This window comes from Parasteatoda tepidariorum, chromosome 8 (assembly GCF_043381705.1).
Source record: "Parasteatoda tepidariorum isolate YZ-2023 chromosome 8, CAS_Ptep_4.0, whole genome shotgun sequence".
Taxonomy (NCBI): Eukaryota; Metazoa; Arthropoda; class Arachnida; order Araneae; family Theridiidae; genus Parasteatoda; species Parasteatoda tepidariorum.
In genome coordinates this window covers 52,649,122-52,671,455 of record NC_092211.1, presented here as the reverse complement: position 1 = coordinate 52,671,455, position 22,334 = coordinate 52,649,122, and the positions used below count along the sequence as shown (strand labels likewise).

At 29.6% G+C, this 22,334-nt stretch overlaps 1 protein-coding gene across 1 annotated transcript in view; it reads left to right on the top strand.

Moving 5' to 3' along the window:
• LOC107442911 (cell adhesion molecule Dscam1) overlaps positions 1–22,334 on the top strand; it is a 152,774-nt gene that overhangs the window by 112,140 nt on the left and 18,300 nt on the right. The window contains exons 17-22 of the mRNA XM_071184002.1: positions 1,176–1,246; positions 2,929–3,169; positions 5,187–5,285; positions 7,581–7,637; positions 7,732–7,860; positions 21,070–21,363. Coding sequence (XP_071040103.1) covers positions 1,176–1,246; positions 2,929–3,169; positions 5,187–5,285; positions 7,581–7,637; positions 7,732–7,860; positions 21,070–21,363 — 891 coding nt within the window. The remainder of the gene's footprint in view (positions 1–1,175; positions 1,247–2,928; positions 3,170–5,186; positions 5,286–7,580; positions 7,638–7,731; positions 7,861–21,069; positions 21,364–22,334) is intronic.

Here is a 22,334-nt window from a genome sequence, read left to right as displayed (position 1 = left end):
ATTATTTATTAGTATGTGAAAAAAAATGAATTGTAAGATATACAATTGTTTGCATCATTTCAAAGATTGCAACTTTACATAGATACAAAACAACACGATACAAAAATTGAACAAATAAGTTGAATGATTCCTGAGAAATCGAATTTTGAAAATCTGACTTTTTTGAAATTTAATTTATCAGGAACAATTTGACCGAATTCGCTCTAATTTTGTATTTCGCCAAAAAAAAATTATTATTTTAATAGATGCAAAAAATTTTACAAAAATTTAAATTTTTTGGACCCTTATTGAATAAAATAATAAAAAATGATAAATATTTACTATAAGTTATTTTTTTAAGGAAATATCTTTGAATAAACGAATTTTATAATTGCGCACAAAATTTTTCAATTTGCATAAAAAAGTTTCGAGATATAGCAAAATATGCAAAAAGTAAAGTTAACATTAAGGGGTTCAAACTTTGGAGCACTCTGCTGACCTAACTATAGGGACCATATTTCCCAGATTGTGGCCACCCATTGTATTTATGGGGTCAGAAATCTGAATCTGTCGAAAATAAGGCAAGTTTATTTAGAGAAAGTACGTTTTTGTGTCTGATTTCGTATCTTTAAATATCGCCTGCACCTATTAATTAGTACATTTGAGGTCACCCTCTTGAGCCATTAAGATTGTGCTCTAGAGCATGAAGATATCATTAGATTAAAGTTATTCAGGGTGGTTCATTTTTTTGCACACTGCACAAGTTTAAAATCGTTATAAATAACAGATGATCGCGTTAATGTTGAGTCAAATTTCTAATAGAGTTTGGGCACATCATCAGGATTAAAACTGCATGAAAATCTATGCCCGGGCATATCGTTGTATGCTGTTAGGGGCAGCTCCCCTGTAATAACGTGTTTAGAAGCATTCACAGTTTTTTTTTAAGATTTCGTAACGATTGTTGTTTGTATAATTAGGATATTTCACATCTCATATATTATCAGTTTTTCAATAATAAGCATCTATTAATGTGAATCATTGCCTTTCCTGGGCAAAACATTTACATGTCTGATGTTTAGAAAATTGAACATTCTTACTTCTTGTATTTTTATTTCAACTCACCTGTTGATGTTTTATTTTTTCATAATTATGATTCAATTTTTTTCTTGTTTTCTATGATAATTTTTGATTTATAGCTCCAAGATTACCACCACACTCAATAAAAGCTACTGCCATTTCTTCAATCAGCATGAACATCTCATGGCAGGTAATGTTTTCATTAACTCAATTCATATTTAATCAAGTTTTACATTTTGCATGTTAAATATCAATTCACTGATCAATTACATTTAATTGGTTAATTACATAATTATTGAAATATTATTTCTGAAATTTAAAAATAATTGCTTTAAAATGTCACACCAGTAATTTTATCATTTTTTTTATTTATAAGTCATTTCAATAATATAAATTATGTTGTTTCGCTCATCAAAAAGAAGGATATCTTGCCTTAAAATAATTAAAACCTATTTTTATCTCTGAAAATCTTACCTAATAAATATTTTATGAATGATTATCTTATTTCATACATATGTTTGCAATCATGAAATAAAATTTTTAAAGTTATATTTTCCTTATTTATAAGTTCTATGTAAAAAATATAAAATATAAAATATTGATTATTAATGTACGTACTATTAATTGGAAAAGAGAACTGTGGTGTTATTCAATGACAAAAAAGGCAAAATTTCTTAAACGCATTTCAAAAAAATTTAACTACTGAAAAAGCAGTACTGAAATTAAAATAATGAATGCATAATGAAAACTTCTATATAATGTAGATAAACTAATAAATATGCAGTGAAATTTGCGTAAACAATATAGATGGTTTTTTAAAAGCATATTGAACAAATTTTTAGAACTATCAAAATTGAATTTTCATTATAAAAGTTTTCAAATATTTCTTTTTTTATATTATCCCAACGGGAAATAAAAGCATATTGGGCTTTTAGAATATTTTTGGATACTATATAATCACGCATTGACACATTTAATTATAAATTGATAGCTTTCTTCCTGCAGATTAAATAATCTAAAAGCTTATTCTAATTTTTACAAAATCAAAAGAAAATAATATTAAAATAAATTAAGTAACTAAACCTGGACTTAAAAAAATTACCAAAAATGAAAAAGCTAATAAATATGAAATTATTCAAACTTGAAAACTCCTTTCTTAAAAATACATGATGACACAAGATAGTAATATAGTACATGATGACACACCATAGTAAAATTTTTGGAAACTTTAAATGCCCTATTGAAGCATTATTTTAGATACGTGTACTATTTTTTGTGTTTTAAAGACATACTAATATATATTATTTTTTCAATTACTTGCTAAAACATTTTGAGTTATAACTCTTAAATAAAATACAACCTATCAAACATGTTTGCCTGAAAGTTTACTACTCAATAAATGTAAAATACAGAAATTAGATTTTAAATTAAATTGTAATTACCTAATGTGAAACTTTTATCCTATTCAATTCCAGTAAATGGCATTTTCAGCATCTTCACATCGTGTTATTTATTTCAGTTAACTACAAATAACTTATCTTATCAAACTTATTGTAAATTTTTAAAATTGAAAAACTTACAGTATAGAAACTTAATCTAAAGCATGGTTATAATAATTAATATACAATGGTTGATGAAAATTGCCAACATACTGAAAAAAATTATGTAGCATTCACGTTTTTAGGATAATTATGAATATATTAATAAAAAGACTAAATTGCAATAACTAAAAAAAACGAATATTTTTATGGTAAAAATTTAATTATTAAAAACGATAAATCTGATAATCATCATAATAGAAATAATTATTATCATTATTATTTATTACAATGCAATTCTAACTTCAGTTGTAATACATGTAATGTTCTGCAGGTGCCGCCATCTTCAGAAGATGAATCTCGCATCGATGGATTTTATGTCGGCTATAAACTTGTGTCCAGCAAAGAACCGTTCACTTTTGTCCCCGTTGACAATGCACGCTTAAATTCAGAACAATTTTACGAACTAAGTAATTTAAATCGAAATGTGGAATACAGCTTCATACTTCAGTCATTCAACAAAAGAGGAGCTAGTCCGCCATCTGAAATCATATCCGCAAGAACCTTACAGTTTGGTGAGTAATTTAAATTCATTAATTAAATCTTACTTGTTTGTCAGGAATTAATAAATTGGTGCGGAAGTTTACAAGTTAAATAGCCATTCTACGAGATCCTTTGAAAATATATATGTTTAATGTTTTGGTATGTAACATGTGTATTTTAGTAATCACATGTTTTATCACATTAAGATTTTGTAATTTAATTTTTTTAAAGTGTGCTGGTACTGGTATCGATATCTGAGCCTAGCGACACTTTGATATTCGCCATGTTAGATCAAAAATGAAAGAAAAACAACAACATATATTCAGAAATATTTTGTTAATAGAGTTAATATATGTCCAGCGTAGTCTTCTGTCACTCCTAACACAAAAAAAAAATCATAATTTACCTTTACTTTCCAAAATTTAAGGAACATTGGAATATGACAACACATCCTCCATCCTGTTGAAAACTATGAATGGATTAAATTCATCTAAGATTGGTGTAAGCTTTATAAATTAGTGGTGTTTAGATTTAACTACACTCCTTAAAGTATGTATGAATTCTCGATTCGGTATTAAATTAAAATAATGCAAAATGTTTAGAGTCTCTTAACATCAAATTCTGATGGGTATTACGTCACATTGATTACAATGTAATTTTTTTCTTCTAATTTTAAACATGAACGTCAAAAAATAATTTTTACATGATTTATTACCGTAACCGTACCGTACCGTACCGTTACCGTAAACTTTATGGTTAATGGGATGGACAGAATGACGTCTGTTATTTTATCATAATTTTAGAATGAAATTCTTATAATCTGGTGCTGGGTAGGCTTCAAACTACAATTGGAGATACATTTAAAGCGTCTTTGCTCTAAATATTTGTCCGATTTTGCGTATTTCACTTGTAAAAAGTAAAATAAAAGGAATTTTTTACGCGCATTTGGGGCAGATTAATTAAAGGAAACAATTATTTGTTGAATGCGTTGTGTCTGAAACAATAATTTCCTCTATGTAGTCACTCGTAACACAAAATCTTTTGAATATTTGTATAATGACTAAGGCAATTGCTCAATCCTTTAATTGGATACGTATTAGAAATAGCTTCGATGAATGTTCAAATAAATATTTTATGAATTATTTTACGTATATAAATGAAGTAATTCAATTCTCAATATCAGTTTCTTGATTTCAATAATAATTTTTTTCACCAAATTCTGAAGTGCTCTAGACTTAGAATTTTAAATTACCTATTAGAAAATTACACCTTTGATAATATTGGCAATTTTTTAAATAAAATAATATGTAGAGTATACTCTCTATATCTCGAACTTCTATATATTGAAAACCTTTTTATGTTAAAAAATATTTTTCCCCTTGACATAACATATCCATCTAATATTAATTTGAATTAATATGCAGAAGAGTTTCTTCTCAGAACCTTGTTATGTCGAATATGTTTCGAATTATAAAATGAATTTTTTTCAGTAAAACGACTTTGTATGTCTATTGTAAACAAATTATTTTCTATTTAATGCATAATTATTTTTGTCTTACTTTAAAAAATAAAATTATGATTGTTGTATTTAGACTTATAGTAAACTATCATTTTCTTCATATTTATTACTAGTTAATTTTATTTTTCATGACTCCAGCTTTTAGAGTATTATCTTAGAATATATTTTTATATTTTTCTACTTTTTAGAACATATTTAGTCCTGAACTTGTTATCTCGAAAGCTCACTATCTTGAAATTTTTTAACGTCCCTTCAACTTTGAGATATCTAGAGTACACTGTAATACCTGATTTCTTAATAACCACAGGCAACACGTCAAATTTATTCATGCCTCTTAAAAAAAACTGTAATTTTTGTTTCATTAACGAATTTCTTAGTCTTGATTAAAATGCCAGCTTGAAGAATGTTGATAGATTAAACAAAAATGTGTATCAATATTTTTTACACGGGTATTTTACATAGAAATCTAATGAAAAAAAACTTACAGTGTTAATTTTTAAAATATAATGACCAACTCTTTGTTTTTTCAGATAGACCATTACCACCAATAATTAAGAATCATTATACAACGTCAACTTCTATAAAAATTACTTGGGAATACAGAAGTATACCAAATGCACCTGTAACAGGTAATTCATTCGAAAATTTTACAATTTTGCTATTTTTTTAACCATGCCATATTCTTAAATGCCGTTATTTTCAAATATTTGACTAGATACTTTAACATTTATTTTGAAGGATAAAACTTGTCACAGTATAACTTTTTGGGAGAAAACTGATCTTGAAGTTCAAAACTTGAAACTTGAAACTTAAAACTGAAAACTTGAAGTTTGTCGAACAATGACTTAAACTCATTTAAGAAAAAGTTGAATAATTGTAAATAAAAATATAACAAGCATAAAATGAAAGTAGTTTGTAATAAAGTTCATGCTCGATTTAAGAAGCTAGTATTAAGGAATAGTTTGTTTTAATAATGACAATGGTAACTGATGCACGCTAAATATGTCGGGTCACAAAGTCCTCCATGTTCCCATAACAAATCATGCATCTTCGGCTGCAGATCGAGGAGTTTCCTTGTTTTCTGGATTGGGTTCAAAGTTAAAAGGCTACAGAGTTGAGCAATAGATGTTGTAAAGTCAAAATTAGGTCGGCAGTTCAACGACAGTTATTAAATTGAAAAAAAAAATAGATATGAGGCGATCTTGTTTTTCAGAGCTTCAAGCTACTAGTAATGTTTTCAAAAGTCTCGAAGCACTCTGATCTAGAGTTCTTCTTATGAACTTTGGATTCGTTTGCTACCTCTCTGGTCTTTATGGTAGTTAGAAATAAGAAGCAAAATAGCTGATTCAATAGAATCAAAATTTTATTTGCTTTATATTTTTTTCACACTTTATATCAGCTCCTTCTTTTTTTGAATCTGGGAATAGATTACTTTTCGGAGTTATAAATAATCTGGAAGTGAAATATAATTAGAACTAATATTGATATTGACAACGAATATCAATAGCTTTATAATTATTGATTTTTGTTGAAATACGAGGGTTGTAAATTAAATAGTGGCAACTTAATCTTGAAACTCACAGAAGGGCGGGCATGCGTAAATAGGGTATGGGTGGGGGGAGGTGGCGCTGTTGTCGATGTGTAGAGTGCAAAAAACAGTCGATTTGATTGGAAGGGTAGTTGTTGCGTTACGTTAAAGTGAGGAGTTTCGTTTCCATCGCTCTAAAGCATGTTGTGAAAATGCTTAATGACGAAAAAAGACGAGATGCTTGAACCCATCGTGCTACTGTCCTATACGGTAAAACATTTGCTCTACAGGCTTCCACTAATCCTCGATAGCATTCTGTTGCATTTTTCCACGGGCAACCTCGATTGTAAGCCACGACCGCTGATCACCTTTTGAAAACATGCTTTAGAGCGATGGAAAAGAAACTCCTCACTTTAACGCCACACAACAACTACCCTTATAAGCAAATCGACTTTTTTTTGCACTCTACACATCGACAACAGTGCCACCTCACCGCTCCCATATCCAATTTGCGCATGCCCGCCCTTCCGTGAGTTTCAAGGTTAAGTTGCCACTATTTAATTTACAACCCTCGTAATATACATATACGAGTTGCGAAAAAAATATTTCAGACTGGTTTTATATGTGGCACGAACGATGCAATATTACGAAGTAGCCTTAATTAATATTATGACCTCTTTTATAATGATATTGCAGCGAAGTAAAAAATTCTATGAATTACAAATAAATACCTTTTTTTTTAATTTTATTTCAAATAGTTGTAATTTCCAAGTTATTACAAATCGTTTATTCCAAATAGTTAAAAAAATGTTGATTATTTAATTTAATGCAAGTTCTAACTGCAAAAAAAAGAGTCGAATTGCTGCAAGCAGTACTGGAATCTCAAATCCAGCATTCATTGAGTCAAAAACTCCGCAAAATCCATCTGTCAAATTTAACGCCTTGAAAGTTAGGGCGCATCAGACTTTTTGTTCCATAACATTTTACTCTAAAAATAAATTTTATGTAAAAAGTACTAGCATTCAGAATGACAGTGTTTTTTATTTTTTTTTTTATTTTTTGCTGAAATTTGATTCGGGATTTTTTACTTGGCAGACACCGGTTTTTACATGATTTCATCCATTTTATTTATTTTTTCCCAAAATTACGAAGAATGGCTTGAATTTTCAATCTTTAAGTTATTTGTTGATAAGAAAAGATTTTAGAATATAAGTACAAAAATTTTATAAGTAAGTTATTCGAGATATTTTGAATAAAATAAAAATAATATTAAATAAAATAAAAATTTGAATTTCAATTGCTCTGGGAACTTAAAATTCAGAAAAAATATATCCAAGTAAATTTTTATAAGAATTATGGTTGAAATGTAGTTTTGTATATGTACTGTTCATTTCAGGATTTATATTGCATCATCGCAGTGATGGAACTTTATGGCAAGAAACTGTAATTCCAGGTAAACGACATTTTTTTTGTTTGTTATTTTGACAGTGTATGTAACTAGAATTAATTATGTCTGAAAATTGTAATTTTATTACTTCTTTAACTAGGGGAACGGACAGTTTACACATTGCACGATTTGTTATGTGGGACAAAATATTACTGCTTTCTGGTCGCAACAAACAGTGCCGGAAGAGGAAATGGGAGTGAAACAATATCCACTAAAACAGCTGGAAGTGGTAAGTCTATTAAATCATAGATTATAATTTTTTTTTGTATCTACAAAATCTAAAATCCAAGAGAAATTTAAAAAGTCAAACTGTTGTTTGATTTCGTATCTCACTTCTTCATAAATTCTGATAATAAGCATCAGTTACAATGAAGTTTCTTAGTTAAATATAATCCCTTAGTTAAATATAGTTCACCGAACCGAGAATTTTCTAGAAAGCGCTGACAATGATTGATTTCTGAACTTAAAAGCAGAAATTCTCAAAAACTACAAAACTGTTGGTAATGATATTTATGGTTTTAAAAAGACCATAACTCTGCTTAATAAAATCAAAATATATGGTATTTAAACCATTTATTTGTAATTCTACCGCTCTGGTTTTCAAGATTATAGTTCAATTTTCTTTGCAAGATCAAAATATACACTATCTGGAAGAAAGTGACGGAACAACTGTAAAGTTTGGTGGAGGAATATTGATGGTATGAGCCTGTTTCTCCTGGTATGGTGCTGGCCCACTGGTGAAGGTTGATGGTATGATGAATGCCAATGGATACTGTGATATTCTCGACAATCATGTCCTTCCTACCTTGTGGGCAACGTACGGTATGGATGATTGCTTGAATCAAAACTACAACGCAAGATCCCATGTTGCCAGAAGGACTCTTGACTGGCATGTGAACAACAACGCTAAACGCATGGAGTGGCCGGCGCAGAACCCTGATCTTAACCCAATTGAACATCTCTGGGATGAATTAGACAGTCGGTTGAGGGCCTGCACCCCACTCACCAAAAGCAAGCATGAACTATGGAACTTCCTGTTAAACATTTGGAAGGAAATTCCTCTTGCCACAAAAACTAATTTAGTGGAAAGCATGCCCAGATAGATTGCAGCTGTGATCACAGCCAAAGGAGGTCCTACCTCCTATTAATTTTAATAAATATGGGTTTATGTCGTTATAGTGTCGTGTCCCGTCACTTTCTTCCAAATAGTGTATTAATAATGCTCACTAAGTATGTGGTAATAATGGCTTATTATTAAAGCATATTTAGTTAAAAATATAAAATAAAGAAGTAAATTTAACTGAATGAGTGGTTTTTATAACATGCTCTTAGATATCATTACAAAAATAACAAATTATTTCATATTTATCAAATTTTATCACATGCTATAAGACAATATTTTATTGTTAATTTTACCGAAATCAGTACTAGAGTGCTTCAGTAGAAATTACCGAGCCATTTCGTGTTCCAATAAAGCCACAAACACGGTTAATTGAACCATATCCTGATGGTTTTAACCATACTTTTGTCTTAGTTTGCAATTCATTCAACATATTTCACTAACAAAACCTTAAAATTATCTCCAAAAATATTTTGAAAGGACGATTAAATTAACAAACACATTTTTGCATACGTAGAAATGAAGTGTAGGGAATGTAATGGGAAAAATATTTCTAATAAAATTAAGGAAATTTAATTACATTTGTATCGACAAATAAATTTCAACTTGGATGAAACTCAATAAAAACATTATATGTAAAAAAATATTTATACATCAGTTCTTTCACTTATAATAGCATAAAAAACCATAAATAATATAAAACCATAAAAAACTTTTTAATCATAACACCTTATTACGCTTACACCTGCACCAAAAAAATAAAAAAAAAAAAAAAAAAAAGGCTGCAATGCGAGGGAAAAACACTTTTAGCTCCCTAAGTTTTCTCCCCATTTTTTCAGAAATATTCTTAACTTATTTCAATGATCTCAGAAAACATTTTATGGAACTTTTTTTCTTAGTATTTGTTTTACTTCTAAAGTAAGTAGAACTAAAAGAAAAGATTTTCTTTAGATGTCTATACTGCGCTGGAGTTCTTAATCTATTGATTTGCTTCTCAAGAAAATACCTATGTGATCCGACCTCAAAAAATTGATAGAAAAACTCAGATTATGAAACCATATTTAATTGTTAATTTTACAGGAATCATTTCGTTTCGATAAAAATTACCGTGTGTTTCTGGTGTTCTCGTACACTGTCCGAAATTTCTCAGAAAAAATGGTTAAATAATAATTTATTTAATTGTTTTTTATCATGTTTAAACAAATTACTCAAATAATTAAAAATAAGATGGTAATTAAACTGTAAACATGAGGCGAAACCGTTTAGTAACTACTTCCACCTAATACAGTAAAGCAGCCGGAATCTTATCGCACCAACTAAGCTCACCTAATGAAGGGACTTAGTCCCTTACAACTGCGCACATATTATAGTCGAGATGGCTAATCTGTCAGTCTTTTGACTGGTTAAACTGGAGTTCGTCTCTCAGCGCTGACACCAGTGTTTTTCCCTTCCTGCACTCCCCAATTTGTGTTCTTCACTCTCCAATGCCTATTACATAACGAAAGCCTAGCTTCTATGTCCAGTTAAATTTATTTTTACGGTTTTGAAACCATGCTAGCTGTGAAGGGTAAAGGAATATTAAAAAACCGTATAGTTTTGTATTCATGGTTTTACAGTCATGCTATTTGTAAACGGTTTCAAAATCATAAAAGTAAAAAAAAATGTTCTTTATCGTAATCTTTACAGATAATCGGATGGACAGACTGCTACCGCTTATTTTAACATAATTTCAGAATAAAAATTCTAACAGTGTAGAGCCAAAAACCCGGTAAACGTTACCAAATTCTGGTAGTTTTGTCTGTACACTTTTTCTCCGTGAGTTCACTTCGGAATTCATGAATTGAGACATATCTGTATTAATTTGCTATGCTTGTAATCAACTAAACATGTTCAGAAAACATACACAAAAAAACAGATATTTTAGAGGCAATATGATCTTAAAACAAAAATGTTTAGGACTCCTTTGGCTAGATTTTTTTATGCTGTGTATGATATTTATATGATAAAAGATCAGATCTCATTGTTATCCGGGTGTATCCCAGAATTCAGATTTTTCATATCCTCCTTCCAGGTCTAAAAACTCGTAACAGAGAATGTGATTTGTCCACGAATTTCGCAAAATTCCGCGTTTCTTAATACCATTGATTTACGGCCTTCCGCGAATCAAAACTTTTAATATGATTAAATTTTCACTGCAATCTAAAATTCAAAGCAAGAGTGAAGACTTAAAGTAAAAATGAAAGAGTTCCGGAATTTAAAATTCAAGTTTTGAAATTTTCGCTAAATCGCTAAATCGCGTTCACATACATGTGATTCTCCAATTTGATTAAACTGTCAAACAATTTTATTAGGGTTGGCCACTACAGTTTTTAACACCAAACACTAGAGCTGCCGTGGCTAATGGGACAGAGCACTCGCTTCTAGGTGACGTGACCTGGGTTTGATTTCTGGCGTTTATTGGTCTAGCAAATTCTAATCGTTTGCACGAACCACAATACCGACACAGTTATTTTATACAGTTTTACCCTTATTAAAAGAACTGAGTTTGTTCGTTGTAATAACAGTACTTCTCTTCTTAAAAATTTAGCTTCCGTTTTTCAATAACAGTATCTTCCTGTGAAATAAACGGTTTTACACTGGCACATCAGTTGACAGTCTTTTTCTGCAAACTTAACAAGCTATTTTTTACAGTATATTTTAAACTTAAAAAAAAATCTTAAAATTTCAATTGATAGAAAAGCCATACTTTTTTTGAAAAAAATTAGAATGGTTTGTGATGTACGTATATATATATATATATATATATGGTTATTACAATGCTAAATTTTCTTTTTCATAAAATATATAGAAAGTAAGGATATTAATTTAAATATTAAGATTTTTATCTGAAAGAAACATTTCGTCAAATTGGTGATTTTTAAAAAACTTAATAAATGTTTCCACATTTAATCTATTTGTCCGTTTTAAAATCCTGATAAGTTTTTTGCTTCCATGGTTTTGAACAATAATTATTTTTTTATTTATTTTAATGGTGACTATTTTTCTTAGAGAAGCCTTCACGATACCTCGCGTAATGGCTCATTCTTATCAAAACATTATCCAGCCTATTTATTTCTGTGTAAGAAATTAAATTGTTCTATATTCTCTCAAAACTAAACATCTCATGTTTGGCGATTCAATAATCGTTCAGCTGTATTTCTGGATTTTCGTAGATCATTTCGTCATTTAATCGCGTGATTTGTGACGAAATGTGAAGTTTCAAATATATGACTAAAATATTTTCTCAACTTGAAATCTCATCGTAGTGCATTGGGAGATTGTTAACTAGAAAAACGAAACTTGAAATTTGGGCTGTAAAATTATTGGACAAGCCGACCTGCCTGTATAGTGGTCAAGAAGCTGGTTTCATTCCAGAAAGATCATGGGTTCGAAGCTTGCTTCGGGCCTAGGTGTAATTTATCTCTCACTTCTATCTGCAATTCTTGTGTTGTCTGGGTGACGTTGATTCAACTATATGAAATCTTCGATAAAGTGATTATTAGGAACATTTCATGCGAGGGTTCCTTATTTGCTTATTTATATTTTTTTTGTCGAAATTAGAATGACTAAGTTTTTCTTTTACTTTCCCGAGATTTGTTTCCTCGAAGAAAGAACGATAGTCGTCGTCACTTTTGAAAAAAAATTTGCTCGGAGCATATACCAGGAAATGGTTTCGTCAAAAATGAAGAAAGTTTCGTGAAATTTTTGTAAATCTTTTTTTACAGTTAGCACTGGTATTTGTAGTAGTTTATTGAAAAACTTCATTTAGAAATTTAAAATATAAATTCAGATAAGGGAGCCTGTAAGTTAAAATTCTTCTAAAAATAAATTAAATTTTTGATTTTTCATCATTTTGATGTTGTCTTTTTACTTTATTTATATTTAAATCAAATATTTAATTCGCTTTTGTAAAAAAACATGTATACATGTTTTACTTGATGCTTGGTAAAATGAAATACGTAGCAGAACGTGAAAAATTTAACTTGTCACACGAACTACCTGATGTAGTATGAAAACAAATGTTCTAAAAACTCTTTATCATGAAGTGTGACACAAACTTTAATGAAAGACACTTTTTATCATGTCACTTTTCAAAGGAGTGATAATTTTAGCGCAAGATAAAAAGTAAAACTTGGGGTGGAAAAAAAAGAAAGAAAATAATAGAGTGCAAAAATATGCTACAAGATTGCTGAAAGACAAATGGTGTTTGGTCTCAGAGATATTTTTAAGTAGCTGCACATTATTTTACGCAAAATCGATAGACTTAAGATTTAGTAAATCACTTAAAATCTCTTTTAGCTTTGCTTCCCTTTTTATAATGATTTTTCATGTACTCATAAGTTACGTAGATGATAAATAAAAAATATTTTATAAAATAATTATGCTTATTTAATGTTTCTTAAGGGTAAAAAAAATGTTCTCAACAAACTTCACACCTATGCACTATCTGAATAATGGGTTAAACGATAAAATATAACAGATTAAAAATTTTCTAAAACCTAGATTAAATTAACCATGATTTTGTTCAATTCAGACCTTTGTATTGCGTAATAAAATTTAAAGAGAACAATAATTGGGCTCAAATTAGTACCATATAAAGACTACAGTGAATGTGAACGATATTAAGTATTTTTTGCATATTTAACTTATAGGCGTGTTTACTATTTAACATCGCTATACAAGAAAAAAAAATACTATATTTCTAGTTTAGACAAAGTATTCATAATTATAGTTATGTTACTTACAATTTTTTCTGTTAAATTTACAATGAAATTTTAATTAGCAGATTATTTTTTCGCAGTCAGATTTTTTTAATCACAATTAGAAACTTCTGATTATTTGAACCACAATGTCTCATGCATATTTTCTGCAGTCTTAAAAAGGGTGTTAGTTAACCACATTATCATGTAAATTAAACCATCCTAAGTTTAAGTGATATTAAGGTTCAATTGAACAGAAAAATGATTCAATTTAACTACTTAAAGGTTCAAGCACATCTTAATAATATTATGGTACCGATAATAATGGTCAATGTAGAGCCAGATTATCTGAGCATGCTTGCAATTTTTATTATTTTTTATCCCATCAGTTTTAGTGTTATCTACTCCCAGGTTCAAGTTACATGTATTAGTAAGTATTTACTTCAATTTATGTGTACAAGTCTTTAAGCTTTGCCGTAGTAGGCACAAAATATTCTTTATTTTCGCAAAAACTAATACATTTGCTCTAAAATAAACTTGCTAAATAAAACTAGAAACAAGAGAAAAAAATAAGGAAATAAAAATAANTAGTAGTATTAATAGTCAGACCCAATCTTGAAATAAATTCTTATAGATTTGAAACAGTGAGAAGTTTTACTTACTTAGGATCAATTATTATCATTGACAACAGAATTACCCCTGAAATAAAAGACCGACTCTATTTGGCGAATAGGGCTGTCTATGGGCTGAGAAGATTTATTAAATCAAGGTTTCTTTCTAGGAAAACAAAGTTCTTAATCTACAAAGCTCTTGTCCGGCCAGTCTTGACATGCGCCTCTGAAGCTTGGACAATGACAAAACTGGAGGAAAATTGTATCGCAATTTTTGAGAGAAAGATTTTGCGGGGTATTCTTGGTGGTGTAAATGAAAGCAATAACTGGAGAAGGACATTTAACTTTGAACTGTACAAGATTTATAAACAACCTGATATTATAAAGTACATAGAAATGAATAGAATGAATTGGATCGCCCACGTGATTCGAATGAGCGACGACAACACAGTAAAAAAGATACTGTTTTTTAAACCTACTGGAAAAAGAAAGCGGGGAAGATCGCTGTTGAGATGGGATGACTCAGTGGAGTCTTATTTTCTCGCAATTAATGAAAAAAATTGGAGATCAAAGATAAATCGGAAGTCATCGTGGATAAATTTTCAGAGGAAGGCATTGGCTCACTTTGGGCTGTCTGGCCAACCATGATGATGATGATATCCTGCTACGACGTTTTAATTGGCTATGAAAGAGTGCACATTAGGCTAAGTTTATTTTGTTTTATGTAGAGGAAATAATTTATAAACAGTAATTTTAAAGAATACAGTATACGGCGGTAATTTTGTTATTAAGATAATTATTTTGTAGGAAATGGATTATTATTTAATTTTGTGATTATAAGTAATTTCTGTAAACTGAGTCATTTTTATAGTTTATTTTAAAAGAAAGAAAAACTGTTCCCAGGCACAGCATTGACCATCACATGTTCTCACTTGCGATACTGGATGTTCCTCCATGGGTAGCACGAATTTAGTATTTTTTTCTTCTAAACTATTAAATTTGTTCAATTTGGGTCTTTATGCACAAAAAGCTTAGTTTCTAACTAGCCTGCAAGACCCAAAATAATCACAAACGTAATACTGAATAATGTTTTATTGGAATGATTCGACAACTTGTTGATTCAGAAAGAGCATCAATATTTTTAATTGTTAAGTTCCCAGACCCAACGCACTCGAGTTGTTTCTCGTACCTTTGACCAGTCCGTCATGAAATACTACAGAGAATGGTTCAGATCACAATCTTGATAGAAGTGAAAGGTTAATTTTAATATCAGTAACAACATTAATATGAGTTCAACAAGGTTTATAAATAATTAGGTCAAATAAAACCACATAAACTTGAGAAAATGTTAAATATTGCTTTGTTAGTTTAAGTGCTATGAGGGTCACATTAAACTTTATTTCGACGCGCATTCTAGCATTTATATCGACTCTGAATCTATATTTATAAAACAAAGCTAGAAAAACTTTCTGAAAGGTTCTGAACTTTCAGAAACTTTCAGAGTCGAAAAGAATTGTGAAATCCATAACATTTTCAAACACTCTATTATTTACAGAATGATTTAAAATTTTATTTTTTGCAAGAACCAAAAATATAATCTTGTTTAATGATGGATAATTTAAATTATTTGAAAAAGGATAAAAAAAAATTCAATTTACGATAAATGCAAAATATTACAAGAAAGAAGTACAGATGAATAATATTGAAAAACAAATTAGAATTCTGCATGCTAAGATTTAATTTATCGAAAAAGACTATTTTTAATACAAAGGCTCAAAAAACAATACAATTAACTTATTTTTAGAACTTTTGGGAAATAATTAGGCTTAGTTTGAGAAAATATTCTAATCTTATTAATTACTCATAATTCTAAAAATAATTTATTAACTTCGAAAAAATAACGTAGATGAATAAGCGTGATCTCGAAAGAATTACTGAGAAACACACGTTAATTGGAGATGCCATTAAGTATGCGCAATATTACGCTCAAGGGAAATCCTTACAAAAAAGTAAAATATATATATTTGATGTTTATTTAATTAAATAAAATTATTATTTATAAAGAAGTATAAAGAAAATAATGAGATGAACTGCGTAGTTGAAAGCTGTAAATAAAATTTATGATAGAGAAAAAAAAAACTACGTTGATGAAATTTTATGCTTTTAAACATGTGTTTCATTCGATAACATTTATAAAAATTTATCAGTTTTTATTCGGGTAACATTTTTAGATGAGATAATCTTTTCCCAACTGAGTAATATATTAAATAATGCCTTAAATGCATCCATTTTAAGTCGTAATTAATTCTGTTTTTTTCGTTTTGCGTTTTCAATTAATAATTTCTAAAGATTCATTGTTTAATAAAGTATATTCTTATAAATAAATTTCAAACTAGATATTATAATATATTATTCATTATTTTAGGAAATCTGTTTACATAAATAAATTTTGAGTAACTAAAAATTAAATGTTTTGTGCAGATTGCAAATTTTTCCTAACAATATTCTACGGTAAAAAGTCCCCTCTTTTCTGTTGATATTTTTAGCTATTATAACAATGATGATAGAAATATAAGAAAATATTTCAATGCCTCATGGGGAAATGAAATATTAATAAAGTTTTACAGTTTTATGAGATTAAAATTATTTATTTTTGGTTCTTTAAATAAATGTAAATAGGTTTTTACCAGTTAAGTTTAATGGAAAAAAAACTTGAAACAGAAAACCAGAATTTTCGTGAAATAATTAAAGCATTATTATAGTGAAAAATAATTATAGAGAAATAATATAGCAAAAGGATTTTAAAATCCTAAGAATTACTAGCTGGAGAACAATCGCAGAAAAAGCAGAATTGAGGAAGGTTCTAGGGAAGGCTTTGACCCACAAAGGGAGCCTATTTTAGAGTACTTGAATGATGCTGACCTTATTACTAACCATGGATATTTCAAAAAATTATCACCTAGCTTTTTTTTTTAAATAAAGTTTCAAGTTCATCAAGCTTACTTATACTTTAGTTTTAAACTAAGTTAATACTTTATTTAAAATCATAAGAAGAATTTTAAAATATGTAACAAATTGAGTTTTTATTAATTAAATAAAATTATTACAATTATTGTACACAAATTGAGAAAATAGACAAAAAATGTAATTTAAAAAAATCTGCTGCTTAAGGAGCAAAATTAATGCTAGAGTTGAAATCACTACAACCTAATCAGGTAATATCAAGTATTTGTATGAATTCAAAGAAATATTTATACCCCAGTGTAATTGATAAATATTTATTTAGCGTCATATATTGAAAACAAATAAAAGTTTGCTTAGTAAATTTCTAGACATGCTTTTAAGAGGGTTAGAGAGTAAAAAAAATAATTTTTTTTTCCCAAATACCATTTCAGTTCCTATATATGACGCAGATTTAAAAACTACACATTAGAATAGCGTGCATAGCTAAAGAAAAGCATTTTAATTGTCAGTACGAATGCTACTCTTTTATCTTATAAAAGAAAGCCAAATTAACGAGAATCTGCTTCAGATGGTCAATCTGTGTCATCGATTGGAAGTTGATGCGCCCAAAAGCTATTTAAATCGGTAGTGGTTTGTTCAGAAACCCTATCTTGTATTTTCTTTTAGCTCATCTATCAGTTCATCATATCATGTTCTTCAAGATATGAAATATTCTCTCCCCAGCTCATCATAGGTGACGGAATTTACAAAACTGGCAATGTGCATCGCATGAAATGTTAAGAATTGATACAATCCTTAATTACCGTGCAACATTCGAGTGGCGTATGGAAATTTTTCAGGCATCTAGTGGCATCATTTTGTACCAGTATAGGAGAAAAGAATTTCCAAGTCATCCACTAAAAAAAAAAAAAAAAATCAAGCACAAATGTACTTTTCTTGAATTTTCGTTCCTGAATAAATATATTGTTTATGGTATGCAATTTATGGTATACATATATTGTTATGATATATTATATTGTTTATGGTATAAATTTTAGAAATGACTATTGTAGTAAGTAAAGGTCTTCCTTGGCAGCTAGTTTGTATACCCCGTAAATAATGGTAGTTAAGGCCTACCTATACTTATCACATAATGGCTGATACCTTTGACGTGATCTTGACTAAATGTCCAGCAATGAGGCAGGAAAAAAATATTTGAAGCCATGCTGACTCAAGGGATAGAGCATTCGCCTCCCAATAATTTAAACCGAATTCGAATCCCATCAGCGATGGCATTTTCAATACGAATTCGGTTCCCGGCTCGCACCGACCACAATACTGACATAAACATATCCTCAGTGGTAGACGGATTATGGATTCGAGTCCTCTTGTTTTCAGGCTAACTGTGGGAGGGTTTCAGGGATTTCCTCTCAATGTAACGCAAATGCGGATTAGTTCTATTGAAAAGTCCACCACGAAGGCAAAATTTTCCCCAATACTCTATCCTGGAGTTCTGGATTGAGATCAAAATTACAAGGCTACGAAGTTGAACATTAGTAGTCGTAAAACTCAAAATTAGTTCGGTTGTGCAATGACGGTTACAAAAAACATAACCATATGCAACTGAACTTTTCTGGAATTTGTTTCCCTGAATGAATATATTGTATCATGATATTTACAATAAGGCAATTTTTAAAAGATGTGTTATGTCTGTAGCTAGATTGTGTATCCCAGAAGTAATGGTAGTTAAGGTCTACACATGCCTATCACATAATGGTCGATACCTTTGACGTAATCTCGACCATATGTCCTGTCCTCGACTATATGTCCAAAAGATTTGATATGCATGAAGCCTACTCCGGCACCACTCAAAAAGTCCTTTACAATTAGCGGCTTAGTACCAATATCATTACTGTGTGGTATTGATAAAGAAAAAGTGAGTAAAAATGTGTCAAAATAGTTCAAAAATAGATAATAGTCGATTTTGAAAAATACGTGAACTCAAAAATGTACGAGTACATAGTTATTTCACAGCAAAATGCATAGTCAAAAAAGTAAAGCGGATGAAAGTATGCGTGAGAGATATGGTCGTTAACTGCCGGCAGGATTCGAACTAAGGAATTTACAATTAGGATGCTCCAACCATAATAGCTGTATTGTGCGATAAATAAAAAAAAATCCTCCCTTTATAACTTTTGATCTAACGATCAGAACTTCACGTTCTAGGACTCAATCTTTATGGTTTGAGGGGGTAACCTCAAATATGCTAATTAATTAGTACAGACGATATTTTAAGTAACGAAATCAGACACAAAAACACACTTACTCGGAATAAACATACAATTTTTTCAACGGATTCCTATTTCTTAACCTCAAAATATAGAGGGTAGCAGTAATCTTAGAAATATGGTCTCCATAGTTCGGTCAGGAGAGCGTTCCAAAGTTAGGACCCCTAAATGTTAATTTTGCTTTTTGCGTATTTCGCTATATTTCGGGAACTTTTTTAGCAAATTGAGAAACTTTAGCACACATTCATAAAATTCGTTTATGCAAGGATAATTTCATGCAAAAATAAGTTTTAGTAATTATTTATTATTTTATTTAATAATAGTCGAAAAAAGCTTGAATTGTAAGGTGTGAAATTTTTTACGTCATTTGAAAAATATTATTTTTCAAAATTTGAGTTAAATCTATCGAATGGTTTCTGAAAAATCAAATTTCTAAAAAGTCGTATTCTTAAAATTAAATTTCTCAGGAACTGTTCGACCGATTTCACTCAAATTTTGTATTTTGCTATGCAAAATAATAGATTTTTAAAACGATGCAAAAAATTGCATACCTTACAAGTCTTATTTTTTTCAACTAAAATTAAATAAAATAATAAAAAATTATAAATATTTATTAAAAATATTTAATACAGGGAATTATCTTTGGATGAATAAGTGTTTTAATTGTTTGCAAAATTTTTGAATTCACTTAAAAAGCTCTCGAGATATGGTGAAATAAGCAAAATATAAATTAAACATTAAGAATTTCAAACTTTAGACCGCTCTCCGGATCGTACTATGGGGACCATATATCTCAGATTGAAGCTACTCCCTATATTTTGAAATCCAAATCAGCCTAGAAAATTTTTTGTTTGTTCAGTGGAATTTCGCTTTTACGACTGATTTTGCAACTTAAAATATCGTCGGCATTAATAAATTAGCATATTTGAGATTAGCGCCTGGAGAAATTAAGATTGAATCTTAAAACATGAAGATCAAATAAGATAATTATTAAGTCACAGAACGTGACGGTGCTATGATTAGATCAAAAGTTATTACGGGTGGTCCGTTTTTTATTTTGCACACTGTACATCCATGTCCAGGGTATGATAGGAAGCTTTATATAGTGGTCATGACATTTTGATTTCCAATTTTGGAGGCACAAAGGAATTTAATTTGGAAAATATGACCCTAATAGCTTATTCAAAGGATCTGTAATTGCAGTTTTACTTCTCTCTTATTCGCTATATCTTAACATTTCTAAGAGAATGAAATGTATTTTATGATGTCTCATTGTGGTAGCCACTATATAAAGCTTTCTAAATCGCTTTGACTAGGTTGTACAACTATGGTGGCTAGAGCGTCCTTCTATATGAATATATAGGTCCTTGGTTCGAATATTTCTCTCAGCCAACGAACTCTGCGCCCTCTTGTATTGTTGACAATAAGATTTCCCGACAACTTTCATAACGAAAAATGCTTATTTATTATATCCCCAATCATTTAAAAATTTGAAAGATATTTTTAAAGCAAATAAAATTTCTAAATTAAACGCGTAAAAAATTGCCTTTAATATATCATATTAACCAGATTGTGATAAATCTAAAGGCATGTTTTTGTGATAACTTGCTTTTTATCCTATTAAAAAATTATTAAAAAATTTTTAGCATCTGGTTTTGATATTAACTAAATTGTCATCATTCTTAAGTATTAATTCCATTGTCAAAACTGCTACTAAATTTTGGTTACTTTTTTTAGCACCACTAGCTCCAGACAAAAGAGTTTTACTGTCAGTCAATTCAAGTACGGTTACAGTCAATCTAAACAGCTGGCATAACGGTGGGTGTCCAATCAGGTTCTACGTTATCCAGTACAAAGTTAGTGGTCAGCATGAATGGACTTTGGTCAGCAACAATGTGATTCCAGAACAACAAACAGTTACAATCACTGATCTTGTGCCCGGTACTTGGTATTCACTTTTGATGACGTCAAAAAATGACGCAGGCTCAACTGATGCAGAGTACGTGTTTGCAACATTGACACTTTCTGGAAGTAAGGAATTTTGTTACTTTAATTACCAATTATAAAATGCATTTATGAAGGCATGATGTTCTTACAAAGCACTTTTTTGTTGTTATGAAGCACTTTAATTTTTTTTTTAAATGTTTATTCGATGAGCATCGCAGTTCTTAAAATCCTTCTAAATATTCCAAAAACGTACTATTTTTTACAACTGAAATTTCTTTATTCATCAAAGCACACTGGATGACAAAAGTACCTAAAATAATGGAAATTTTCATTTTGTTTCAACTTTTAAATTAAACTTTTAAAAACATGTCATTTCAGACATTATATACGGATAATCAGACATTAGGACATTAAATATTAGCATTCAGTGCATCCAAAAAAATGTTTAGAAGAAATGCCTACATACCAGGAGAAATAAATTCTGGTAAAATTATCGTAGCATATAGTAAAGACATTTCTAGTAAGAAAAACATATTTCTGGTTAATGAAACCATAATCGGTATAAAACCTTTTATTTAGAAATTCTTGCGTTCATAAGATGCCGGTTTATCAAAAATTCTGGTTTTCTGAATTATAGTTCTTAATACGACTTATTTAGTAAAAAAAATACAAAATTGAGGAGTAAATTAAACCGAATAAATGGTTTTTATGCCATGCTCTAAGGCAGGGGTCGGCAACCTGTTTGTCCTTAAGGGCGCAATACTAAATCTGAAAATCACAGAGGCCATATATTTTACAGATAATCAACAGGTATAAATAGGCATTGAAAAAAAGCAGATTTTTTATAACTTTATTTTGTTTGTGTCATACATAATGATACATATAATTCAGTGTGAAACTAGGGTGTCCATATTTTCAGCTAATTTCTTATAATTGGGGATATATTTAGAGTTCTCGGTCCTTAAACAATTATCTAAATGTGAGTCATTAAGCTTTGTTCGGTATTTTGATTTCAAATATTTCATATTTGAGAACAAAGACTCGCAATTGTATGT